General features: G+C 41.2%; 1 protein-coding gene across 1 annotated transcript in view; it reads right to left on the reverse strand.

Annotated features, from left to right (window-relative positions):
* The window catches only part of LAMA3 (laminin subunit alpha 3), a 132604-nt gene that overhangs the window by 101315 nt on the left and 9596 nt on the right, over window positions 1-21693 (reverse strand). The window contains exons 3-10 of the mRNA XM_053396385.1: window positions 14545-14662; window positions 13643-13761; window positions 11340-11510; window positions 8802-8899; window positions 8079-8194; window positions 6864-6982; window positions 4061-4151; window positions 3151-3282 (exon numbers count right to left, since the gene is read on the reverse strand). Of these exons, the coding sequence (XP_053252360.1) occupies window positions 3151-3282; window positions 4061-4151; window positions 6864-6982; window positions 8079-8194; window positions 8802-8899; window positions 11340-11510; window positions 13643-13761; window positions 14545-14662 (964 nt within the window). The remainder of the gene's footprint in view (window positions 1-3150; window positions 3283-4060; window positions 4152-6863; window positions 6983-8078; window positions 8195-8801; window positions 8900-11339; window positions 11511-13642; window positions 13762-14544; window positions 14663-21693) is intronic.

A 21693-nucleotide genomic window follows, 5' to 3' on the forward strand; every position in this document is an offset into this window, starting at 1 on the left:
ATTGAAGTCCCCCATTACTACTATCTCACTTCCTTTTGCATGCTTGGCCATCTGTTCCAGGAAGGCATCATCTATGTCCTCCGTTTGACTTGGGGATCTATAGTAAACTCCCACAATGAGGTCACTGTTATTCTTCTCTCCCTTAATTTTGACCCAGATGCTCTCACTTTGGCTTTGAGGTTCTAAATCTTGGATCTCTTCACAGGTATACACATCCCTGACATATAACGCTACTCCTCCTCCTTTCTTGTCTGGTCTGTTTCTCTGAAATAGATTGTATCCTTCCATTATTACATTCCAATCATGGGACTTATCCCACCAGGTTTCAGTGATGCCTATTATGTCATATATAGTTTGCTGTACCAAGAGCTCAAGCTCATCTTGTTTATTTCCCATGCTTTGCGCATTAGTGTACAGACATTGAAGTCCATTAATCATTCCCCTGTGTCTCTTATTTAAGGATTTTTTCCTCCCACCACTAGGTCTGCGTGCTGTTTGCTCCATTTGGTCTATGACATTTGGATGATCATCTTCATCAATTGATAGACTCCTACCTTCAGGAGCACTGTCTCCCTCCCCCACATTAGTCAGTTTAAAGCCTTCCTGATGAGGTTTCTGAGATTTTTGGCAAAAACATTCCTCCCAACCGTTGTGAGGTGCAGCCCATCGCTTGTCCTTGTTCTTATTATGAATTTTGTGTTGTGAATCACCCGATGACCTTTGGGTGAAGGGCGGTATACAAATTTAATACAACAATAATAAAATGAATCATGACAATTACTTGAGACATGGGGTGGGGGATGTGAGTTGGTGCATCATGGCTGGCAGAGAGTATCTCACTGTGTCTCACCCCTTCCTCTAATGTAATATAGGAAGCTGCCTTACTCAGAACCAGACCACTGGTCCATAGCTCACAAATTCTACACTCTCCAGCATCTCTCCAGGGTGACAGATAGGAGACATTCCCAGTCCTATCTGAAGATGCCAACAACTGCACCTGGGACCTTCTGCATGTAAAGCAGATAACTCTGTCATTGAGCTACAGCCCTTCCCAGATATTACATGCATGGAGCTGCATAGACTTGTTGGGATTAGGAAGGTGGGGCAATGGCTGAAAACAAAATCTTTTGCTTCTTACCTTCCTTTTTTCTTTTGACTAACTCGGGCTCCTCACTTGTCAACATTCTTTGTCATTCTTCCTCCTCCCAAATCCCCCTCCTGACACATCATCTTTACCTCTCTTCTCCCCACCCTCCAGTACCTCCCTTGGCCTTATGTTCTGTCTTACCCAAATCTTCTTCTTCCCCTTTACTCACTCAAAACATCCCTCGGGCTTACTTCCCCTACCCTTGCTCAGATCAATGCCCTGTCCTGGCCCTCCCCATCTGAAGAAGAACTTGAGCTCACAACTGGTTCTGCCAAAGGCTTTCATTTTCAGATTAGATCAATGCATGAGGCGTATTACAGGTCACAGGAATCTGCAGGTACATGGGAGGTTAAATATAGGGCTATGTGCCAGCTAAGGCATTGATGCAACAAGCAACATGCCCTTAGTGGCAAGCAGCAGCTGGAGTCCTGAGACTTGGCAAGCAAGCAGGCACTACTTGAGGTGGGCTGGCCTTGTTCCAAGGTGACAGAGGCAGAGACACAGCTAACGTGGCATCAGACTTACTGCTAGCCAGTGTGGTGTAGTGGTTAAGAGCGGTAGACCCGTAATCTGGTGAACCGGGTTCGCGTCTCCGCTCCTCCACATGCAGCTGCTGGGTGACCTTGGGCTAGTCACACTTCTCTGAAGTCTCTCAGCCCCACTCACCTCACAGAGTGTTTGTTGTGGGGGAGGAAGGGAAAGGAGAATGTTAGCCGCTTTGAGACTCCTGAAGGGGAGTGAAAGGCGGGATATCAAATCCAAACTCTTCTTCTTCTTCTAGCCACCTCCCCAGAAGGGGGTGGAGTCTTGAGTGACAGGACGAACCACCAAAGGACTAGGCATCTCTTGAGGGAGAAGAGTAGAAGGCTCCTCCATCCATCTACTTGGGCCCTCCCCAGTGTCCCCCAAGATGCTGTGTCCCTCCTTGAAATTCAGATACATTTTGTACCCCAGAATTAATGATGATCATAGGGACCCTCCCTGAGGTCTTCTAGTGCCCATTCTTCAAGCTCCTCCAACTCTTCCTCCATGTCTGACCACTCTCTCCATGATACCCCTAAGGGACTCATGACACCCTCTTTTGCCCACATCTCTCCCTGGATCACCTTCTCTTGCAATCAACCCCTTGCTCTTCTTCACCCAGTTCTCTTCTTCTCCACTCTTTATTTCACCCCAATCCACCCTGTCCTTCATCCTTCCTCCACACCTTCCTCTGTTACAGAGAACTGAGTGAAATGATGCATTTAAAAGGGATTTCCCTTGTGCTGGTAGACCTTTGGAATGCTTCAATGGCCACCTGCTTCCTTTCCTCTAGCTATTTTCTGCATTTTTCTGCAAACCATCCACCCCCCCCGCCCCCGTCATGTTTAGGTATGTAGACATCTTGCAGCTTTAGAAAGAGAATTCTATATACCATGACCTTTGACACTAGACTAAGATGTATATTTTTAGGACCCATCCTATTTGTCTGATTGTAAATTGTTTTCAACTGTTTTTAATGTGTTTTAAATTGTTGTACGCTGCCCTGTGACCTTGGGGTTAATCACACATCATCATTATCATCATCATCTCATTATTTTCTAAGGGCTGTGTTCTATAAGTAACGGTAGCCTGAAACACAACTGAAATATTACGCAGTATTGGAATGGAAACAAAGAAAACAGGGTTGGGGAGGGGCAGAAACACTCAGCCAGAGAAAACATGTTTAAAAATAGAAGTTGCAGATGTCTGCTTCCCAACCCATGAGCCAACCAGTCACAGAGATATATAACCACATGTTTTGTTAGTAGAATTCAGCTTTATCTCACATTTATGACGGCTGCTTTCATCCATGCTTCATTGCAAAAACCAGAATATTTATATCCTTGTCTTTTTTTGCAGTATAACTTTTACTTACTGGTGACTTTTGGGGAAATATGATGGGAACAAATGCATGTGTAGGGGGGATATTTAATGAGACAGGACAAAAATGCAGAGCTGTGTGTTGATATATGGATACTCACCATAGCAGAAGGGGAAGCTATGGTATCCTTCAGCGCACCGGTCACAGGTCTCACCCTGATAATTGAACTTGCAGTAACAGCGACCAGATCCTTCCTCACAGCCATCAGAATGTTCTGGGTTACAGCTGCAGGCTGTATATAAAACAATATCAGTCCCAAATCTTTCTTCAGCTTGAATTTATTTACTTCCTATTAAAATTAAAGGAATGTCCACTGCACTTGGGCTACTTCCTGGTTTAGATAGCGCTGTTGCAATAATCCTTTCCATCTTTAAAGTGCTGTGAGAATCAGTATTACCTTTTTTGATCTCACACCAAAAACACAATAACATGACATGGGCAAAATCTATCTGAGCATTTCTCAAGCACATACAGCAAAAAAATAATAATTAAAAAAAATGGTTCCTGTACCTTTACGGTTTGCATGGCAGGGAGAAGCTGTTCTTGCAGAGTGAACTACGCTTAGAATCAGAGAAACTCTAGGGCAGTAGAAATATACTGACTTCACATTCTAAAATATATTGGCATTAACTTCCCATTTTCCTATGAAATTGGAAGGTAGAGTGGAAACAAGGTCATCCTCCCCATGAGGTGGGGTGAGGCAGCCACCTCAAACAGTGAAAGCAGCCTGCCCCCGCTGCCAGGGCCCCCGCTGCCAGAAGAAAATCACCACTGCCAGCAACACCAGTTTCCAGCGACATCTCACAAGATTTCAGCATGATTTCACTGGAAGCCAGTACCACTGCTTGCACTTCACAGGTGCCACCATGCAGCACCAGGGAAGAGAGACTTGCGGGGAGGCAGGATTCCAGTGGGGCAGCATATTCCAGCTTTGCCTCAAGCATCAAAATGGGATGCACTGCCTCCGGGTGGAAATCATTAGGGGGAAAAGCAAGAGGGAAAGAACATACGTATACATCCATATGTTGCTGTCACTGGAACACCATAAGGACGGTAGAAGCCCTTCAAGCATTTCTCACAGTTTACACCGGCTGTGTTGTGCTATGCAGGATAAAATAAGGAAAAAAGGTGACACGAGAAAAAGAACAGCTAAGCAAGGAAAGAACTGAATGTGGATGTTTGAAAATATGTTACTATGGCCAAGTATGCTAATGTGGTAGAAATGCAGTGCATTCTGGGTTTCTTGGGGGGCGGTTCTTTTGCATGTTGTCAGAAGCTAAGGAGTTAGAACCCACAGCTCTGGGTACAGTTACCTAAGCGATGACCCTGAAGTAGAACCTGAAGTAGCTAGGCCCACTCAGGCTGTCTCTTGGCTTATTCCCTCGTTTGACTTCCTGACTCAAACTCCTAGTCTAACTCCCAACTTAACCCCCTTCTCTTGGACTCCTCCCTCCCACTTGACAGCTTCTATGACTCAACCTGGCATGTACAGTCGTACCTTGGTTTTCAAACGCCTTGGGAGTTGAATGTTTTGGCTCATGAACGATCGAAAACTGGAAGTGATCGTTCCAGTTTTTGAACATTCTTTGGAACCCAAATATCTGACGCAACTTCCACGGCGTCCAATTGGCTGCAGGAAGCCGCGCCTTGGTTCCCAAACGTTTTGGAAGTCGCACAGACTTCCGGAATGGATTCTGTTTGACTTCTGAGGTACCACTGTATTGACAAATGCCCTATATGATCAACATCTAGTGAAATTAATGCCATCTTATATGAAAGACTGACTTCATGGCTGACTTGACCATGACTTTTGTTAAATACAGTGGTACCTCAGTTTACAAACTTAATTCGTTCTGGAAGTCCAGGCTCACTTTCCCTACAGGCCTCCTGCCGCTGGTGCCCTTCCACCGTTCGGCTTCCGTGGCAAAGTTCACTAACCGGAACACCTGCTTCCGGTTTTGCAGAGTTTGTTCACCGAATAGTTCATTAACAGGGCTGTTTGTAGACCGAGGTACCACTGCATAAGAGAACATTCACTTTGGCTCTCCTTTAATTTACATCAGAAGGGAAAGCCAGTAACAAAGTTATCTGATTTCCATATGTTGCAACACAGACACACACAGTTCATTTCAAATGCAATTGGGTGAAATGTGTTTTTTTTTAAATGGAAAATGTAACACCAACTTATTTGGATAGCAGAGTTATTTAAAACTTTGTGATCATGAAAGATTAGATCTACAGCAAGGGAATAGCATCTGTGTAACAGTAACTCATTGCCTGACACAGAGAACAAAGCATACATAATATCATTATTTTGCAAAGAAATAGACTCTGTACCCCATGTCCCAGTTTTCTTTGGTTGGTCATTTATGCAAAACTTTATAATTGTGTTTCTATGATACAAATTGCAAAAGGGTAAGCCCAATACCTATGCCTTTTTTAGGATGGAAAATTATAATTAGATTTCATGGCTAAGCAATTTCATGCAGCTTAATTTCCACAAAATCAAATTATGGACAATCAACATCAGTCGCAACAGACAGTGTGGTTTTTTTTAAAGATACCAGTCATTTTCCTTGCTTTGATGATGTTCAGAAAAGATGCTTAGCTAACATATTCTTTCATGGGCAAAAGTGCAAAGAGGAAACGACACAGAAATGTCAAACTGGAAACAAAGAGTTTCCCTCTTTCCCTTAAAAAATATTTTTTCTTTGATTTACATCCAGTTACATGTGAAACAAATACTGCTTTCAGATTTAGCATGATGGTTGCACTGGATGTTTCCTATGACCCCAGGTCTCAAGTGGAAGGCTAGCTGTCCTCTGAAGCAGTTGCTAGGGAAGAATGGGTTCTGCATCAGTTCGGCACTGCCCGCCCAGTTCTGAACATGGCTTGACTTCTTCAGCTACCCAAGCAATGGCCTGCTCCCCCCCCTTAAGTGATCAGAACTAGTATGACTGCATTGACTGATGGGATACATTTGTAGTTTCCCAACAGGCTTTTTGGCCTCCTAGGGATCACCAAGACTACATTAGCAACAGAGCAGCTGTGCTGCCTGTGATGATCCTCCAATCAGCATCCTAAACATGTGGATGAGGGATGACCAGCACTGATTTGATGTGTTTTTCCACTGATAAACAGTGTCCAAAGTATCTGATTTAAATGGCAAAAGTCATCCTGCAAATAGTCTGGAGAAATGTCTCAAAATATCTCTCTTGCATCATTTCACCTTCATTACTCATGGTCTCTTTAAAAAACATATGTATGTATTATTTCAAGCATGTATTATTTCAATCAGAGGTTTTGGGATGAATAAGATGAAGTATCCTATACTTGGTACAACACTTTTCCTTTAAGTGGTGTTCCAAGCACAAGGTACTTCATCTTATTCATCTCAAAAGCCTTGTTCCCATTTTTTAAATTGCTGTTGGCTGTGCCTATTCAGAAGCTTAAAAAACAAAGTTCACAACACAATCACACACACACACACACACAAAGTAAGTCCCACTCAATTCAATGAGGCTAGTTCCCAGGTGAGTGGACATTGGATTGCAGCCTTATATGACTATCTCATACTCATTTACGTGGTAATGAGCCCCAATTAACTCAGTGGGACTTCTGCGGAAACATGTTTAGAATTGCACTGTCAATCTTTCATTACTGAAGTTTACATATCAAGCAACCAGTGATTTGGGCTATCTCCTCTTTTGGAACATTTGTAGAAAAGATTGTGATGGATAGGATAAGAAAATGTATTACATGGTTTCAAGACAGAGAGGAATGAAATAAACACTTTAATAAGGGGAGTTTTACCTGACAGTTGATGCACACCCCTCCACCTTGATACTGTTCATAAAGATTTAAGCTCTCTCCACGTTGCTCAACTTCAGGATCATAATAGCAGCCCATGGCATGTCCATGGCAGTTGCAGGCTGAGAGAGATGATAAGTTTCATTACAACCATCAGGCAAATGAGCAATGGAACACAGAGAAGAAAAAAAGCACCTCTAATTTCCATATGTCATGAAATGAGTTTTTCCATCAGATGCAGCAAGGTCGTCCCAGTCTGTTCAGTCCAGCACTGTTCAGACTGAGAACTGTCATTCTGGGGGACATACAGAGGGCACTGTAAGACTGAAAAAGCTGCAAATTCACAGGGCATTTTTAGCAATACTTTCCAAGCACACAAATGGGGCCAAAATTGCTTCTGAAGAAGACTATCTCAACCAATTTTTTGCCAGATATCTGGCCTTGACATTGTTCCAAGTCAGAGCAGATGGGAAGAAGGGCAGGGAGTCAATCACTTCAGCATCCAAGCATGACCTGGAAATATCAAACCTGCATGGTTGCACTGGAGCTCTTAACAATGTAGGATGATGTCATATTATTTACTTATTCACAGCCTATCTGTTGCATAAAATAGATTTTTCTTCCATATTACTCATGTGGGATTCAGGTACTGTTTGGTCTGACATGCCTAGTTTCATTCAAAAGTTTTTGCAATGTTTGTCACTTTCAAGCTTCACAATATAGGCCGATTGGCCTGAAATGTTTGTATGTTGATTTTCGTCAGTCTTTTGTTCTATGCCACATCCATGGCACGTGTCCACAGTTGAGTGCTCCTAATGTGGCTCTCCAACTCAGTTGCAAAACATGTTCCAATTTGCATCCAGAAAGCAGCTTTGCCAGTCCTTAGCTTGTGATGTGGTTCCCAGCTGGCTGTCAAGCACTTGGGAAATGTTGTGAAAGGGACTTCGGCAAGTGGATGAGACAATTCACTTGCCAGTCATTTGATGTCAGAATGGCATAAGGTGATTGACAGGTTGGCTATCTTGCCCGCCTGTCAAAGTTGGTCCACAGGGGTGGAGACAGATAATAATCTGCCTTGGTCTGAAAGGGCACTTCTTTAAATGGCTGGACTGAATTCTTTCAACATGTGAGGCAATAATACAGAGGGAAATTATATTATGTATATTCAAAGCACCTTTCCCTCCCCACCAAATAATCACATTCAGACGCTAAACTTACGTTCACAAGCATTTGTACTGCTGGTTGTTGCAGGTTGCCATTGTTTCTGGTTATATCCAGGGCAGCAATGATTGCAGGTTTCTCCACAAGTGTTGTGCTGACATTCACATCGGTACCTGGATATATAAGTAATTGTCATTTGATTTCCCCCCTATGAATGATTCTCTCTTTTTTTGTATTTTGCACACTCTAACGTGATGTGTGCACAAACCTAACTCACAGAATGTACCAGCAATCTCTTAAAATTAAACTTGAATCCTTTATAACAGCCATGGGGTTGAAGTATTATTATTATTATTATTATTAAATTTCCAAATCAACTTATATGAAGACATCTCAAGATGACGAACAATGTAAAATAGCACAAAAAAATACATTACCATACATTTAAAGCACTGTTACAACACTTTAACAGTCGTTGCCAAAGAATCCTGGGAAATGTAGTTTGTTAAGGGTTAAGGGAGCTATAATTACAGAGTGGTTCAATCACTCTTCTCAAGGAACTCTGAGAATTGTAGCTCTCTGAGGGAACCGGGATCTCCTAATAACCCATTTCCTGGCACTGGGATTAATTTCCACCTTAGAAACAGTAAAGTGCTAAAGATCCCTTAAACAAATTCTGAAGTTATAGAAGTAAAACCTGAAAATGATGCCATCATTGTACAGCCACAAAGCAACCATTCTGAAAGCACAATGGTTTTGGTCGTACTGTTGTATCCTTACCTGTATGAATTTATGTCCCTTTCGGCATCACAAATATCTGCATGTCCATTACAAACACACTGTCCACCAACACTGATGTCTTTTATGCTGTAGTAATACTAGACAGAAACAAGATTTGCAGGTAAGTAGCTGACAGAGCTTATCCTCAGGGTGTTCTCTCAAAGATTATGAATTCTAGACCCAAGATGATATAAACTTGATAGTGAAATATATATATGACCACCAATAATTCCCCCACCATGAATTTCTGACCTTGATAAACTTCTTCTCCACTAAAATTTGTATTTTAAACATATTTTGGTTTTTTATTGATTGATATGGGCTGAGGAGCATATGACAAAAAAAGGGAAGTGAAAAATAGAATGGGCAGCTCTAGAACAGAAAGTTATATTCATATGTTTCAACACTTCATCTTTACATTCTCATCTTTTTAAAGGGCATTGTAAGGATGATTAGATTAGCATATGACTAAACCAGATCAGGGTAGCTAAAGGGTCTCAAACCCTCGGTGAGTTAGGCGCTTCCCCTGCATATGAAGACAGGCTCCGGCAGATTGAGCGGACAAGACCAATACTGGGTCCAACAGTCAAGAAGGTGGTTTTTACATGTGCTGTAGAGGGAAGTGAGGGGCTGATGGAGCTCATCAACCTGGGAAGGTAGCCCCTCTAGGAGAAGGAAAATGCTGGTCCTAAACCTCCGCTGCCTTGCAGGATATCTTCAGGAGAAGAAAATGAGTAAACCTTACACAAATCTGGAGTGGAGTCCCTAAGATGGCTGGATGGCACCTTGTATGCCTCCTTCCAGCAACTCCTGCAGCCAAGCTGGTACCATATTGCTCTGCTTTCCTTGGACCACATCAACGAGGCCAAGAGGAGGGTCCTGTAATTTGGGCTTGCACCCCAGGGAGATCAGTTTAGTGCTGCTAACACAGTGGTTTGACTTCACCCCCAGAGGTGCACTCCATTGTCTCTCCAGACAGACAGATGCCAACAATTCTTTGAGCATTTAGGAAGAGGTGCAACACATACTTATTTCATCACGTGTAGCCATACAGTGGTTTCTGTGTTTCATACAGCACCTACGCAATAACAAGTCTTTCTCCATAATGTCAAAAGGGTACAGAGCTATGCAGATCAAAGCCAAAGATTTCAGAATTATGTTAAGTCCCATGCTCCATGGTTTCAAATTGGCCAACCATCTATTGACTTGAACAGCAGGAATCCAAGACACAGAGTAAGCATTTCAGCAATATCAAGTACAGTGGGAACACAAAAAAGATAATTTCCACTCACTATTCATGTCACTGACCAGGGGCCCAAAATAATGTACTGTATAGTCATCTCAGAAACTCAAAATTGTTAGCCATTCTCCAGAACTGTTTAGCCTTATTCAGTGCATGTCTGTTCCAATATAACAATGCAGGGATTAAGATTAAGGCTGCAGTATATAGGAACTTACTTATCTTGCAGTGCTCAGTTGAGTCTTACTTCTAAGTAGACATTCACAGGATTGCACTGCTCGGCTGCAATTGTGCATATGCTTATTTGGAAGTATGTCCTATAGTACACAGTGGATTTATTTCTGAATAAATATGCATAGGATTGGGCTTCTAGTCATTTGCAAGCACTACTAATCCATATGGTGTCCAGAGAGCTTAAAAGTATGTTATCTGAGCACCACTCCCTGCCAACAGCCCATGTATGGCAGATAAAGCCACACTCAGTCAATAGTTATAATAACTTCTGTGTACATTTAAGAAAGAGAGAGAAAGATTCTCCACCCTACCTGAGCAGTACTGATGGAAGGAAGAAGGCCAATAAAGAAATCAAGTTTGCTACCTTATCCTCAGTGACCAGGAAAGGCAAAAGGTTGCATCTGCAGGGGAATTATTTTATCTTACAAATTCTGCTTCACATATGTGTAATGATTAAAAGCCTACTCCATGTTTTCCTAGCAGTTCTAGCACATAAGAATCTGGAGTAATTCAAAACCAGGTTTTATTTAGGAGTCACACTCTTTTTCTCTGGTAACTATAAAAGATTCTAGTAGAACTCTGTGAAACTACCTGCTTGATAAAGGTCAGAGTGATAAAATCATACTCTGCTTAGACCACTTTTCTGTATCTTCCTGGATCCAAATTTCCTGAAGAAATTTACAATATGCATCCCACTTTCTCCAGAAATCCTTAAATATGAATGCAGCTGGAGTAAAGAGCGGCTTTAGAACAGAGGTAGCCAACATGGTACAATATTGCTGAATAACATCTCCCTTCAGTACCAACCAGTATTGTCATGGCCAGGGATGATGCTACTTGCAATCCAGCAACATCTAAAGGGCACCACATAAGTAGGAAGGTGCCTTATGTAGAGTTAGACCATTGGTCCTTCTTGTTTTTAAGCAGAGTTTAGATGGCCATCTGTCATGGTTGTTTTAGTTGAGATTCCTACATTGCAGGGAGTTGGACCCAATGTCCTTCAAGGTCCCTTCCAACTCTACAATCCTATGATTCCTCCCTGCCAAAAGATAACATTTACTCACTCTGCGCGTCACTGTAGGATCCCGTTGAGCTTTAGATATCAAGTGCCCAAGAAGGGTATTGGTTCTGAGGAAATGTAAACGAATATTTGTTGCTTTAGTAAATTCTCTAAGTATAGGAGAATGGGTGAAGTTATTTGCTCCTGGACGACCGTTTACCAAGGATATCACAATCTAATATGAGAGAGAGAGATCAGTTTTAAAACATGGACAAATTAATAGAAAGCAACTTATAAATATCTAGGACATGAATAAGAAAACTGGGCCCCCGGTCCATTATTGCAACCATTATTTCAAGGGTGGGCATTGTTTCAAAAGGTGAATAGATTCCAGTGAAATGTTGTTAGAATTAGTATAATGCCACCCACTACAAGCATAGCTAAATGCAAACATGGACATAGGCAATTGGTGGCCACACAATACAGACACAGACTAGGGGAGAGGGAAATGAATTACAATAGGCTTCATTGTAGAAACACTCAAGCAACTTGCAGCAACCAGCCTAGACATATCCTCTCAGAAGTGAAATCAGTGGGCTTACTAACAGTCAGGCCTGGAATGAGAAGGCGGCATGGGGCAGCAAAACACCATACTGATTTGATAATGATTTGGGGGCATGTTGCAGCCCTGAGCTATCAACCATAATGTTTCAAATGAGCCCTCAACCCAATCTTCTTTAACAGATTTGGGGACAGGGACTGCAGAGAGAAGGGAGAATCAGTGAAAGTCATCTCTTCCCTTTCATCAAGCAGAAGCCTCCAATAGATCAATGAGCCTTTAATCAGTGGAGCAACATAATAATAATGTATTTTATACCACCCTTCAATCATATTCCAATAAGAGTTTACAACAGCAAATCAAAGAAAAATGGGTCTTAAGCCATGAATTACACATGTACAGTATAAAAAACTAAGTACAGTGCTACCTTGGTATTCGAACGGCTTGGCTCCCAAACAAATCGGCTCCCAAACGCCACAAACCCAGAAGTAAGTGTTCTAGTTTGCGAACGTTTTTCAGAAGCCGAACATCCGACGCAGCTTCCAATTGGCTGCAGGAAGCTCCTGCAGCCAATCAGAAGCCATGCTTTGGTTTTCGAAAGGTTTCGGGAGTAAAACGGACTCCTGGAATGGATTACGTTCAAGAACCAAGGTACCACTGTATTCTAAAGGCAACAATTGCCTAGGCTCTCAATCTATTAAGATAGCCAACAGTCACAGCTTCTCACAAAGGATAAATAACCTTGTCCCATTTGTGATATGAAGGCATCTCCAATATTAACTATCTAATTGAAAGAACCTTTATGTCCGGCAGATAAACTAGATTAAATGCTTGAGCATTTATTGTACTTTAAAGCACTTAGAATTATTGCAAATATCAATACTGGTTATTCATACACCCCTAACAATCAGTCATGTTGTTAAAAGATGTGTAAATACTGAAGGATTTGGCCAAAATGAATTATTATTTTTAGTTGTAGCACAAGGATCCATGACATAAGGGATTGCCGGCAGCAAATAAGCTTTTTAATTACTCTCTCTTTATGATAGAAAGAAAATACAAAATGTAGTTGTGGAATTTCCCCATAAGCCAGAGCAGGTTTTTCTAATGATTAAAGAAAACTCTTCAAAGCCCTTTTTAACAAGAGCTCATTGTAGACTAATAATCAGCTCCACTAACTCAGAACCCAGTTCTTGGAACTATACTATTTTAGGAGCCAACTGGAATCTTTATCCATGCCTGTAAGCACAGTAAGTCCTACCAATAGGGGGAAAGAGATTATCTGTATGAATGATTGCTAGCTAATTCAAGACCAAGGTGTCTGTTTGCAGTTTTATGGCCTACAAAATGACTTATAGTTTTTAGAACATGGTGGCCTGAAAGGAAAGCAAAAAGCACCAGTAAATAGGGCAGTTGTCAGTAGTGGCACTTGCGGTGGGCCAAGAAACAGAGGAGGTGGATATCTGGTGGGAGAAAGTATTCTATATGTCCTTGGAAGAGTGGAATATAATTCAAGAGTGCTCATCTTCAGATCAAACCATTCACCAATCTAACTTATATCAGAATACTGGAGTGGAACAGGGAGGTAGACAAGTGAAGTGGGTTTCAATGGTGGTTACAGACAGAAGAGAGAATGACCACTGGTCACTAAGAACCCATTTAATAGTACTGATCTGCCTTATAGTTTTGTTATGGTACTATTACTGAGGTACATTTGAAGTACTTTCATGCAAAACTCTTGTCTAAATGCTAAGTGTTATTACAGAATTGCTGTCGCCCCGTACCCCCGTCCCCTGCCCTGAACTTACCTCTCCATTTTCTAAAGGCACAATCCGAGAATATTCTGTAGTGCAAATGACATCATCATCTTTTCTAACACGGGCATTCGCTTCCTTCCCAAAACGTTCCCAACAGCCTTGCTTAGAATCTAACAAAAATAAATAAATCACCGTGTGGAGTTCCTGACCTTCAGAACATTACTCCAACAGTTACATAGAAAATAACATAAACCGCCGAATCTGAAGTGGAATGAATCCTGGTAACTCAGATCCTGCGCCTTGACTTCTCAAGACTCTTTACTGTTCTTACAAAGTTATGCCGGATAGTCTGAGTGTTTCAGTGAGTCTGAGAAAGGGACAAGGGAAGAGCAGGTCTTGCATGCCCCATTTAGCAGGAAAATATCACCTCTTTCCCAATATTGGGGTGTCTAATCCACCTCATTGGTTGTTTTTAAACCTTGAGATACAATGTGCAATTAGGCACTGACAGAATCTGGTCTTAAGTTTGCCTTAAGTGAGCATTAAACTACAAACTTTCAGTCTTATCCTATGTAGCATTCAGCATGCTTGCTAAAATCTATTGATGTATACAGTACATGTTTGGCTCGACAGGATTAACCACAGTTTCTAAAGTTTAGGCATAACAGGAGGCTGGGGCTTATTAAAACAGAAAGTGAAAGATTCCCTTCTCCTTTACTCACTGGTGAAAGAAATGAGTGGGAAGCCTGCAGCCTGATGAATCAGTCCATTAGCGAGTTGAACATAGCTAGAGGTATTTGGCAGGGCAGGGCGAGCGGGGGGGGGGGGGGTGAGAGAGACTTGTTCATGAATTCCTTAAGGTACCACATATTCTTAGAGGTTAAATGCCCAGCAGGAAATAGCTGCTATTGTCAAAATAAAAAGTTATAAGAGTTTTAAAAACTGGTACTCACAAGCAAAATATTGCCATGGCATATAAGTTTTTCCAAAGTCTGTTGATCTTTCTAATACCCACAGATCTGGACGAGGAGAATTTGCAAATTTGATGAGGATATAGGCCACGTGAAAGAACTGGTAATAAAATAACATGTAGAGAAACATTAAAATATACTAAATTGTAAAAAGAGAAAGGTAATCCTGTTATTTCTGCTAGAAAACGATAGGGCTGGTGAGGTTGTGCCTCCAGTGGAATTCAACATTTAATGTCTGATATTAGTAACCAAACAATATCATGCCTATGCTGATGTTTGCTCTTCTATACCAGTGTTCTTTAACCTCGGGTCCCCAGCTGTTGTTGGACTACAACTCCCATCATCTCTGACCATTAATCAAGCTGGCTGGGGATGATGCGGGTTCAACACTGTTTTGGACCAATGTTGTTCAGTGCTCAACCAACTGGATGTATCAAACACACTTTGAACAGCAGAGGTAATTAACTGTAAGTTACTTTGGGTTGCCTTGGGCAACATAGTGACTGACAAATTTAAGGGTAAGGGAAATTCCATTGCCATGAAACACCAAAAAATGATAACCACAACAATTTAGTCACGAAGACAAAGTATAACTATGGTGCCAGAACTACAATGAATGCAACTTCACTGGAGCGGATCTAGAGTAAGCAATTTTTACACTATAGCCATAGGGTTCAGTCTTCCTAACTCTTCTGTCAATGTTCATATTAGTGGTATTTTACTTGGATCAGTGTGTGGAGGCTTGGCCTATTTATTTCTTTAACATCAAAGGGAATGCAGTAATTAACAAAGTTGAAGCCTACACTTGATGAAGCGTCAGTAGGCCTGTCCCAGGCCTTTGAGCACTGATGTTTCTTGGTACCCACTTCCTATATGAATAGAGCTGTATTCTGGCAAAGCGCCGACAAAGCAATTGTTAGCAACAGGACATAGTACAGTTCAAAGAGAGATAATGACAGAAGATTCATTCTCACAGCTACTAAGAGCCATTTGTAGTTCAGGGCGGCCCAACTTTTCTTACCAAGTGGGCCACAAGAGTACTTTGACATGGAACCCATGGGCCACACACTGCCTTGTTCTATGAGGGGTGAGAGGAGCTAGGCCTCACTTAGCTGGCTTTAGGAAGGCAGCCAAGACCTGGGGGCATGTCAGATGCTGGCCTTGCTCCCCCCCCCCAATCATATGCAACAAGACGGTCTGTGTGTGTGGCCTGTTGGTTCTGTGTCAAAGTACTCTTGTGGCCCACTTGGTATGGAAAATTGGGCCACCCTGGCCTAGGTACTGGGCCATTATGGGAAAAAAGGAAGTGGCTCAGCACTAGAGGGCAAATGGGTGCCCCCCTCCATCTGGCTGGTAGTTAGAAAGACAAAAGGCCAGAACTGAGAGTTGAGTGATATGAGCTAGACGCTAGAACTAGAAAAGCAACAGGCTGAGAAGCCAGAGGGTCAAAGTGATGTTTGACTTGTTTGAATCCAAGGCTGCGGATATGGGGAAAGCAAGGCCCTCTTGGGGTGTTAATGCTGTGAACTCCTCCATCATAGGCTCAGGTTGTGTATATATGTGTGTAAGCAAGCCATATATCATATAGACACAACAGTCTCTGCTGTACCTCATTCCAAAAGTAACACAAACCCTGGGTAAGTGTCTGGAACCCCTGGAATCTCACACAGCTCAGAGACTGAGGTGGAGTGCCACAATACTGTTCCCGAACAATATATCTAGCATAGTAGCCAAGAATCTGAGCTATGAATAAGGGAGCTTCTGGTTAGAATCTCACTAAAAGCCCTAGGCAAGCCATACCGTCTTTCCACCTCAGTTGTTGCATCTAAAAATGGAGGAAATACTGGTGTACCTTACAGGATTGTTGTAAGTTAAAAGAAGTTAAAAGAAGTTAAATAACGCTTCAAAGAGCTTTACAAATATTATCATCACACAATTGGCATTAGTATTGCTAAGTTATATCACACGGAAATGCATGCATTCTCTATCTTCCTCATAAGATAGGCAGTTGGGGAAATATGTATCCTTCTGCAAATTATTTTGGTTATATCATGGGTTCAATTGATCCAAGTACAGACTACCTTAAGAATTTTTAACCAACTTACTTATGAATCACAATGATTCATTCTTATTATTAAGTTCATACTGCTCTCTAATAGAAAGATGTTTGTAAGCGTTGCCTGTGGCACTCAAACGATTCTGACTTCATCTTTTTTGGCTCCAGCTGAGGTTCATCCAAAGGACTTTTGATACTGTGGTTAGTATTCGTATGCCATAGAAATGCAATATCTGAAAATATTATCTTAGTTTGATTACCTGAACATAAAGAATGGAGAAGGAGCATACACAGTGGCCACATTTGGACTATCATATTTCAGTTCAATAAATTAATTTATGAACAAGTCTTATTCTCCTACATGCAGCTTTTTTTAATACTCCCTGTGGGTGATCAAACAAAGAAGTCCATAGTAAACTATTGCTTCCAAATCAGGAAACTAAAATTTAAAAATCAAGTGTAATCCTGATTACTGAGTGGAATAACTTACCTTTGGTATTTTAAAATCTTAACTAAATGACATAAAACAGCCTTGGAACACTTACATTTCACGTAATTTTTTAGTTGGCCAGACCTACTCTGGTCAAATGCCAACGGCTAACTGGTGGGCAGCGTGGTCACAACGGTTGTACTCACACATGTATAGACACGTTTTAGTGATGTCGCAAAACAAATAACGTTTCTCGATATTGAAATATTGTTGGTGTATCAATGTGCCACTTGCATCAATATGCCCCACCTCACCCTATATGAAACCATGGTTTATTGTAGTCATTAATCAGAGTTCCTTGGTTTGGATGTTGCCAAGTGCAGACTTCCTGCCTTGTTTGCTAGGCTGAGTGAAGGGAGAAGCAAAGTAGGTGGATGCTGGCATGTGAGGTTTGTTTAGAATGGGCTTATTTATTAAGCCAATCTTAAGTCCAAACACAGCAATTTTCTTATATACCTTTCAGTGCTTACAAGTTGTTGAAATCTCCTTTAAAAAGCTAGACGGTCTCCCTGTTTGCCTTGAAATATAGAATATATCTTTAGCATACTAGTAGTGAGTCTCATTGAATTCACTTGAAGCTATTTCTGAATAAACATGCTTAGATTGTGCTACACATGATGATAGTTTTGATCCCTTTATTTAGAAAATCAGCCATAACGAAACAGTCATATTAAACAAATAGGCATTGTCCTTATGTATAGTACATAAAGACAAACAGATTAACAACATTTGACTTTCCTGGTTGTATATACAGCAATTTCTATTAAAAGAAGTTGACGCATTAATCTTCCAGGAAAGAATAAAGCTGCTGACATCTGGTATGCAGTTATTCAAAATGAAATGTTCAAATTAATCTTAAACCACACATGCTTAACCTATCAAGCCACTTGAAAGTTTTTAGATTCTGGGCCCCATCACATGGCCATTTCATTATTTAAAAGATTTCTGTGAAATAAAGGAAAGCTCCCAGGTGAGAGGTGGGATGGTCCACCGCTTTCTAGGTGAGACAAGGGTTAAGAGCTACCTTTCAGAGAGGACTCGTTTTATTTTCTTTCTCTCGGTGTTTGTTTCTATTTAGACTATTTTCTTTAATTTTATCATATTATGAAAAAAGCTTAAATAAAATCTTATTTTTTTATTTAAAAAAATAGAAATGCAAATAAACAAGCAGAAATCAATACACACAAGCCCAGCCACAATTTACTATATCCAGCTAAATGCTTTTAAAAGGTTTTTCAGTGGCATAAAAAGTGGTGGTGGCACAAATACAAGGCAAATTATAAGGAAGGTCCTAGGATATGATCTAAAGACATATATTTGTCTCTGGTCAGCAGCTGGGTGGGTGGCTGACCTCTTGGTAACCATAGGTCCACAGCCATGGGTCTCATCATGGCTAAGTAAAAGAGGAAACTATAGTATACTGTATTCCTGGCTGTGAGGGACATTTTCTAAATGGATTCATTTACTTTTAACCATTTTTAGCCGCTTATAAGCTAACGTTGCCATATTTCTAAAAGTGAAAATAAAATAAAAGTTTTTGGCAAAGTTGTTGAGCTTTTTTGGCAAAATCACAAAGAAAAAATTAATTTTTTGATTTTTCCCGATTTCTGCCCATACACTGCTTCTGACTGCAATATTCCAGATATGTCCGGAAAATTCCAGACGTATGGCAACCCCATTATAAGCCAACCCTACATTTGCTCATAAATCTCCACATTATAAGCCAACCCTACATTTGCTCATAAATCTCCACATATCATACTTCTTGCATTCACTGCTTGAAACTGACTGATCCATCACATGAGGGGGACACAATCAACAAACCACTACTAGTTAAAATTTCAAATATATGTTTTGATAAACCATATGTTGTGGTTGCGAGGAAAGTACCACAACTACAAAGAATACTCATTATCTATGAAATAAAAGCAGAACTAATGTAAAAAGGAAACCTATGAGGTTTGCCAAGCAATGAGTAATGTTAAAGTCCGTGTTATCAATAGATCTTGCAACAGATTCATTATGGTCTTTGAAGCATTGTACCGTTTGCTTAAGGGTTTTTAGTTAAAGGTCATTTGCATGTCTATGTCTGTCTGCTAAGCAGCACTTACGTTATCTTTGCAATGAAATAAAAGCAAAATAGGAGGCCAATAAGTATCCTAAAAATGATCATGTTCCACTTGTGAGCTCCTGGCTAGTCCATATGGAATACTAGGCTAACATGAAATGGGGGGGGGGGGAGGCTTCCCTAATGGGAAGGCTTTGAACTGGTGTTCAAGAAAGGAATCTATTTAAGGTATTGAATGTACCCCACATATTTCAACGTTTAGGGAAAAACCCATAGATCTGTGATAAGCAACATGCAACTTATACTATTGCAACAGTAAAGGAGGTACGGTAGCCATTTTCAAGATGCCCCAGGTTCATACAGTTCACGTAAGATACAGATCTGAGAAAAGGAAAACTAAGTCAGGAAAAAACGTTTCCTTGATCTGGAGACAAGCAGAGACCTGAATCACCCATGAAAGCAGCTGCAATGTCTTCGCTGAAGCAATTTCATTCATTAAGAACAATGTTCTTAGGGTGGACTGTAACATTGTGAAGCTAAGATGGCATATCAAATCCCACATTTGCCTCAAAATGCTAAGTGTGTGTGTGTGTGATTTGCAGGAGAGGACTGGGGAACAGGGGGTGGTGCTTAATCCTTTCCTAAATCAGCTGATTCTCCCTGAAAGTTATCTCCTAAAGCCATTTTTCCCAAAGTGGGCCTGAGATCTCAAATAAAACCAGCAAGAGGAAAATAGTTTTGGAGGCATTTAAAGAGGATAATAAGGAAGGATGGGAAATTAAACACACAAAGCCCACCATCTGTTTCTCCCTTGCAAATACAGTGGTACCTCGGGTTACAGATGCTTCAGGTTACAGACGCTTCAGGTTACAGACTCTGCTAACCCAGAAATACTACCTCAGGTTAAGAACTTTGCTTCAGGATGAGAACAGAAATCACGCGGCGGCAGCGGGAGGCCCCATTAGCCCCAAGTGGTACCTCAGATTAAGAACAGTTTCAGGTTAAGAACAGACTTCTGGAACAAATTAAGTTCTTAACCAGAGGTACCACTGTATGCTTGGGAAATGCAAGTTTGGGGATATGATTTGCTGAAGAAGCATGCATTCCAGAAGGCAGTGAAAGGAGGTACACCATACAATATGAACATGACCCTGTTTTCTTAAAATATATTCTCAAGCTGTCATCAGTGTGAGATAGAAGAATCTATAACCTTTTAAAACATACAAAGTTACAAGAATTGTATATCTGGAAGGGACTCATCAGGACATTTAATCTAACCTACAAGACACAGAACAAATAGCCTGTATCTGAAGGATCTCCAAGATGCTTATAAATTTTTTTTTCTCAGAAGCAGATCCCACAACCTCCCTTAGCGGTACATTCTTTTACTTAATTGCTCTGATAATTGGGACATATTCCAAAAATTAACTGCAACTTAAATCAACGGCCTCTAGTGCTAATTTCACCTACTTCTTTCTCAGGTCCTTTAAAATATTTCGAAGTATTTATTTCCTCCACGTTTTCTGTGCAACACTGCCCTTTCCATATTATATGAGTGAGTGAGTGCATATGAGTACATACATCTGTGCATGTACTACTATGTGTACCCAGTTCTTTTATCTAGGGCAAGGGTGGGAACCTTTTTCAGCCTGAGGGCTGCAGTCACTTCTGGGCAACCTTCCAAGAACCAAATGGGGCCAGAGGCCTAAGTGGGTGGGGCAACGAATGCAAATTTTACCTATGTATAATAGTCTAGTTTCAACACACACCCTCTGTCCTCCATGCAGTCAAGCAATAAGCATTTTCAGAGTTCAGGGACACATTCCAGCCAGAGTAAAACACTTAAGGAGGGTTTAACACAGGCTGGTGAGGGGTGTGGTCTGGGGAGGGCTGTGGCCTGGAGGGAGGGGTGTGGCCTGGGGTGTGGGTTGTGAGAACCAGACGGAGGAGCCTGGAGGGCCACATTAAGTCTCAAGGCCTGAGGTTCAAGACCTCTGCTTTTCCTTCTGAACAGAAGTCTAAAGCATCTGACAAAAAATTACAACACAACCAAAGCAAAGTTTTCAAAATTACGATCAGTATAAACACAATAAAACAAATATCTGAACAATAAATCATGCGGTTCAGAATCATACCAATTTCATAATGGCAATTCAGCTAATAAATAGACAGCAATATTTCAATAGTTAATCTAACTAAGTAATCCAATAATGAACCATAGAAATTCAGAGAAATACAGGACAACAAAGTCAACAGCATGTACACTTTCCTCAGAGGAGACAATGTGGTGCCTTTAGATCAGGGGTCAGCTAACTTTTTCAGCAGGGGGCTGGTCCACTGTCCCTCAGACCTTGTGAGGGGCAGGACTATATTTTTTGGGGGAGAAATGAACGAATTCCTATGCCCCACAAATAACCCAGAGATGCATTTTAAATAAAAGGACACATTTTACTTATGTAAAAACACGCTGATTCCCGGACCATCCGCAGGCCAGATTTAGAAGGCGATTGGGCTGGA

This window comes from Podarcis raffonei, chromosome 7 (genome assembly GCF_027172205.1).
Source record: "Podarcis raffonei isolate rPodRaf1 chromosome 7, rPodRaf1.pri, whole genome shotgun sequence".
NCBI lineage: Eukaryota > Metazoa > Chordata > Lepidosauria > Squamata > Lacertidae > Podarcis > Podarcis raffonei.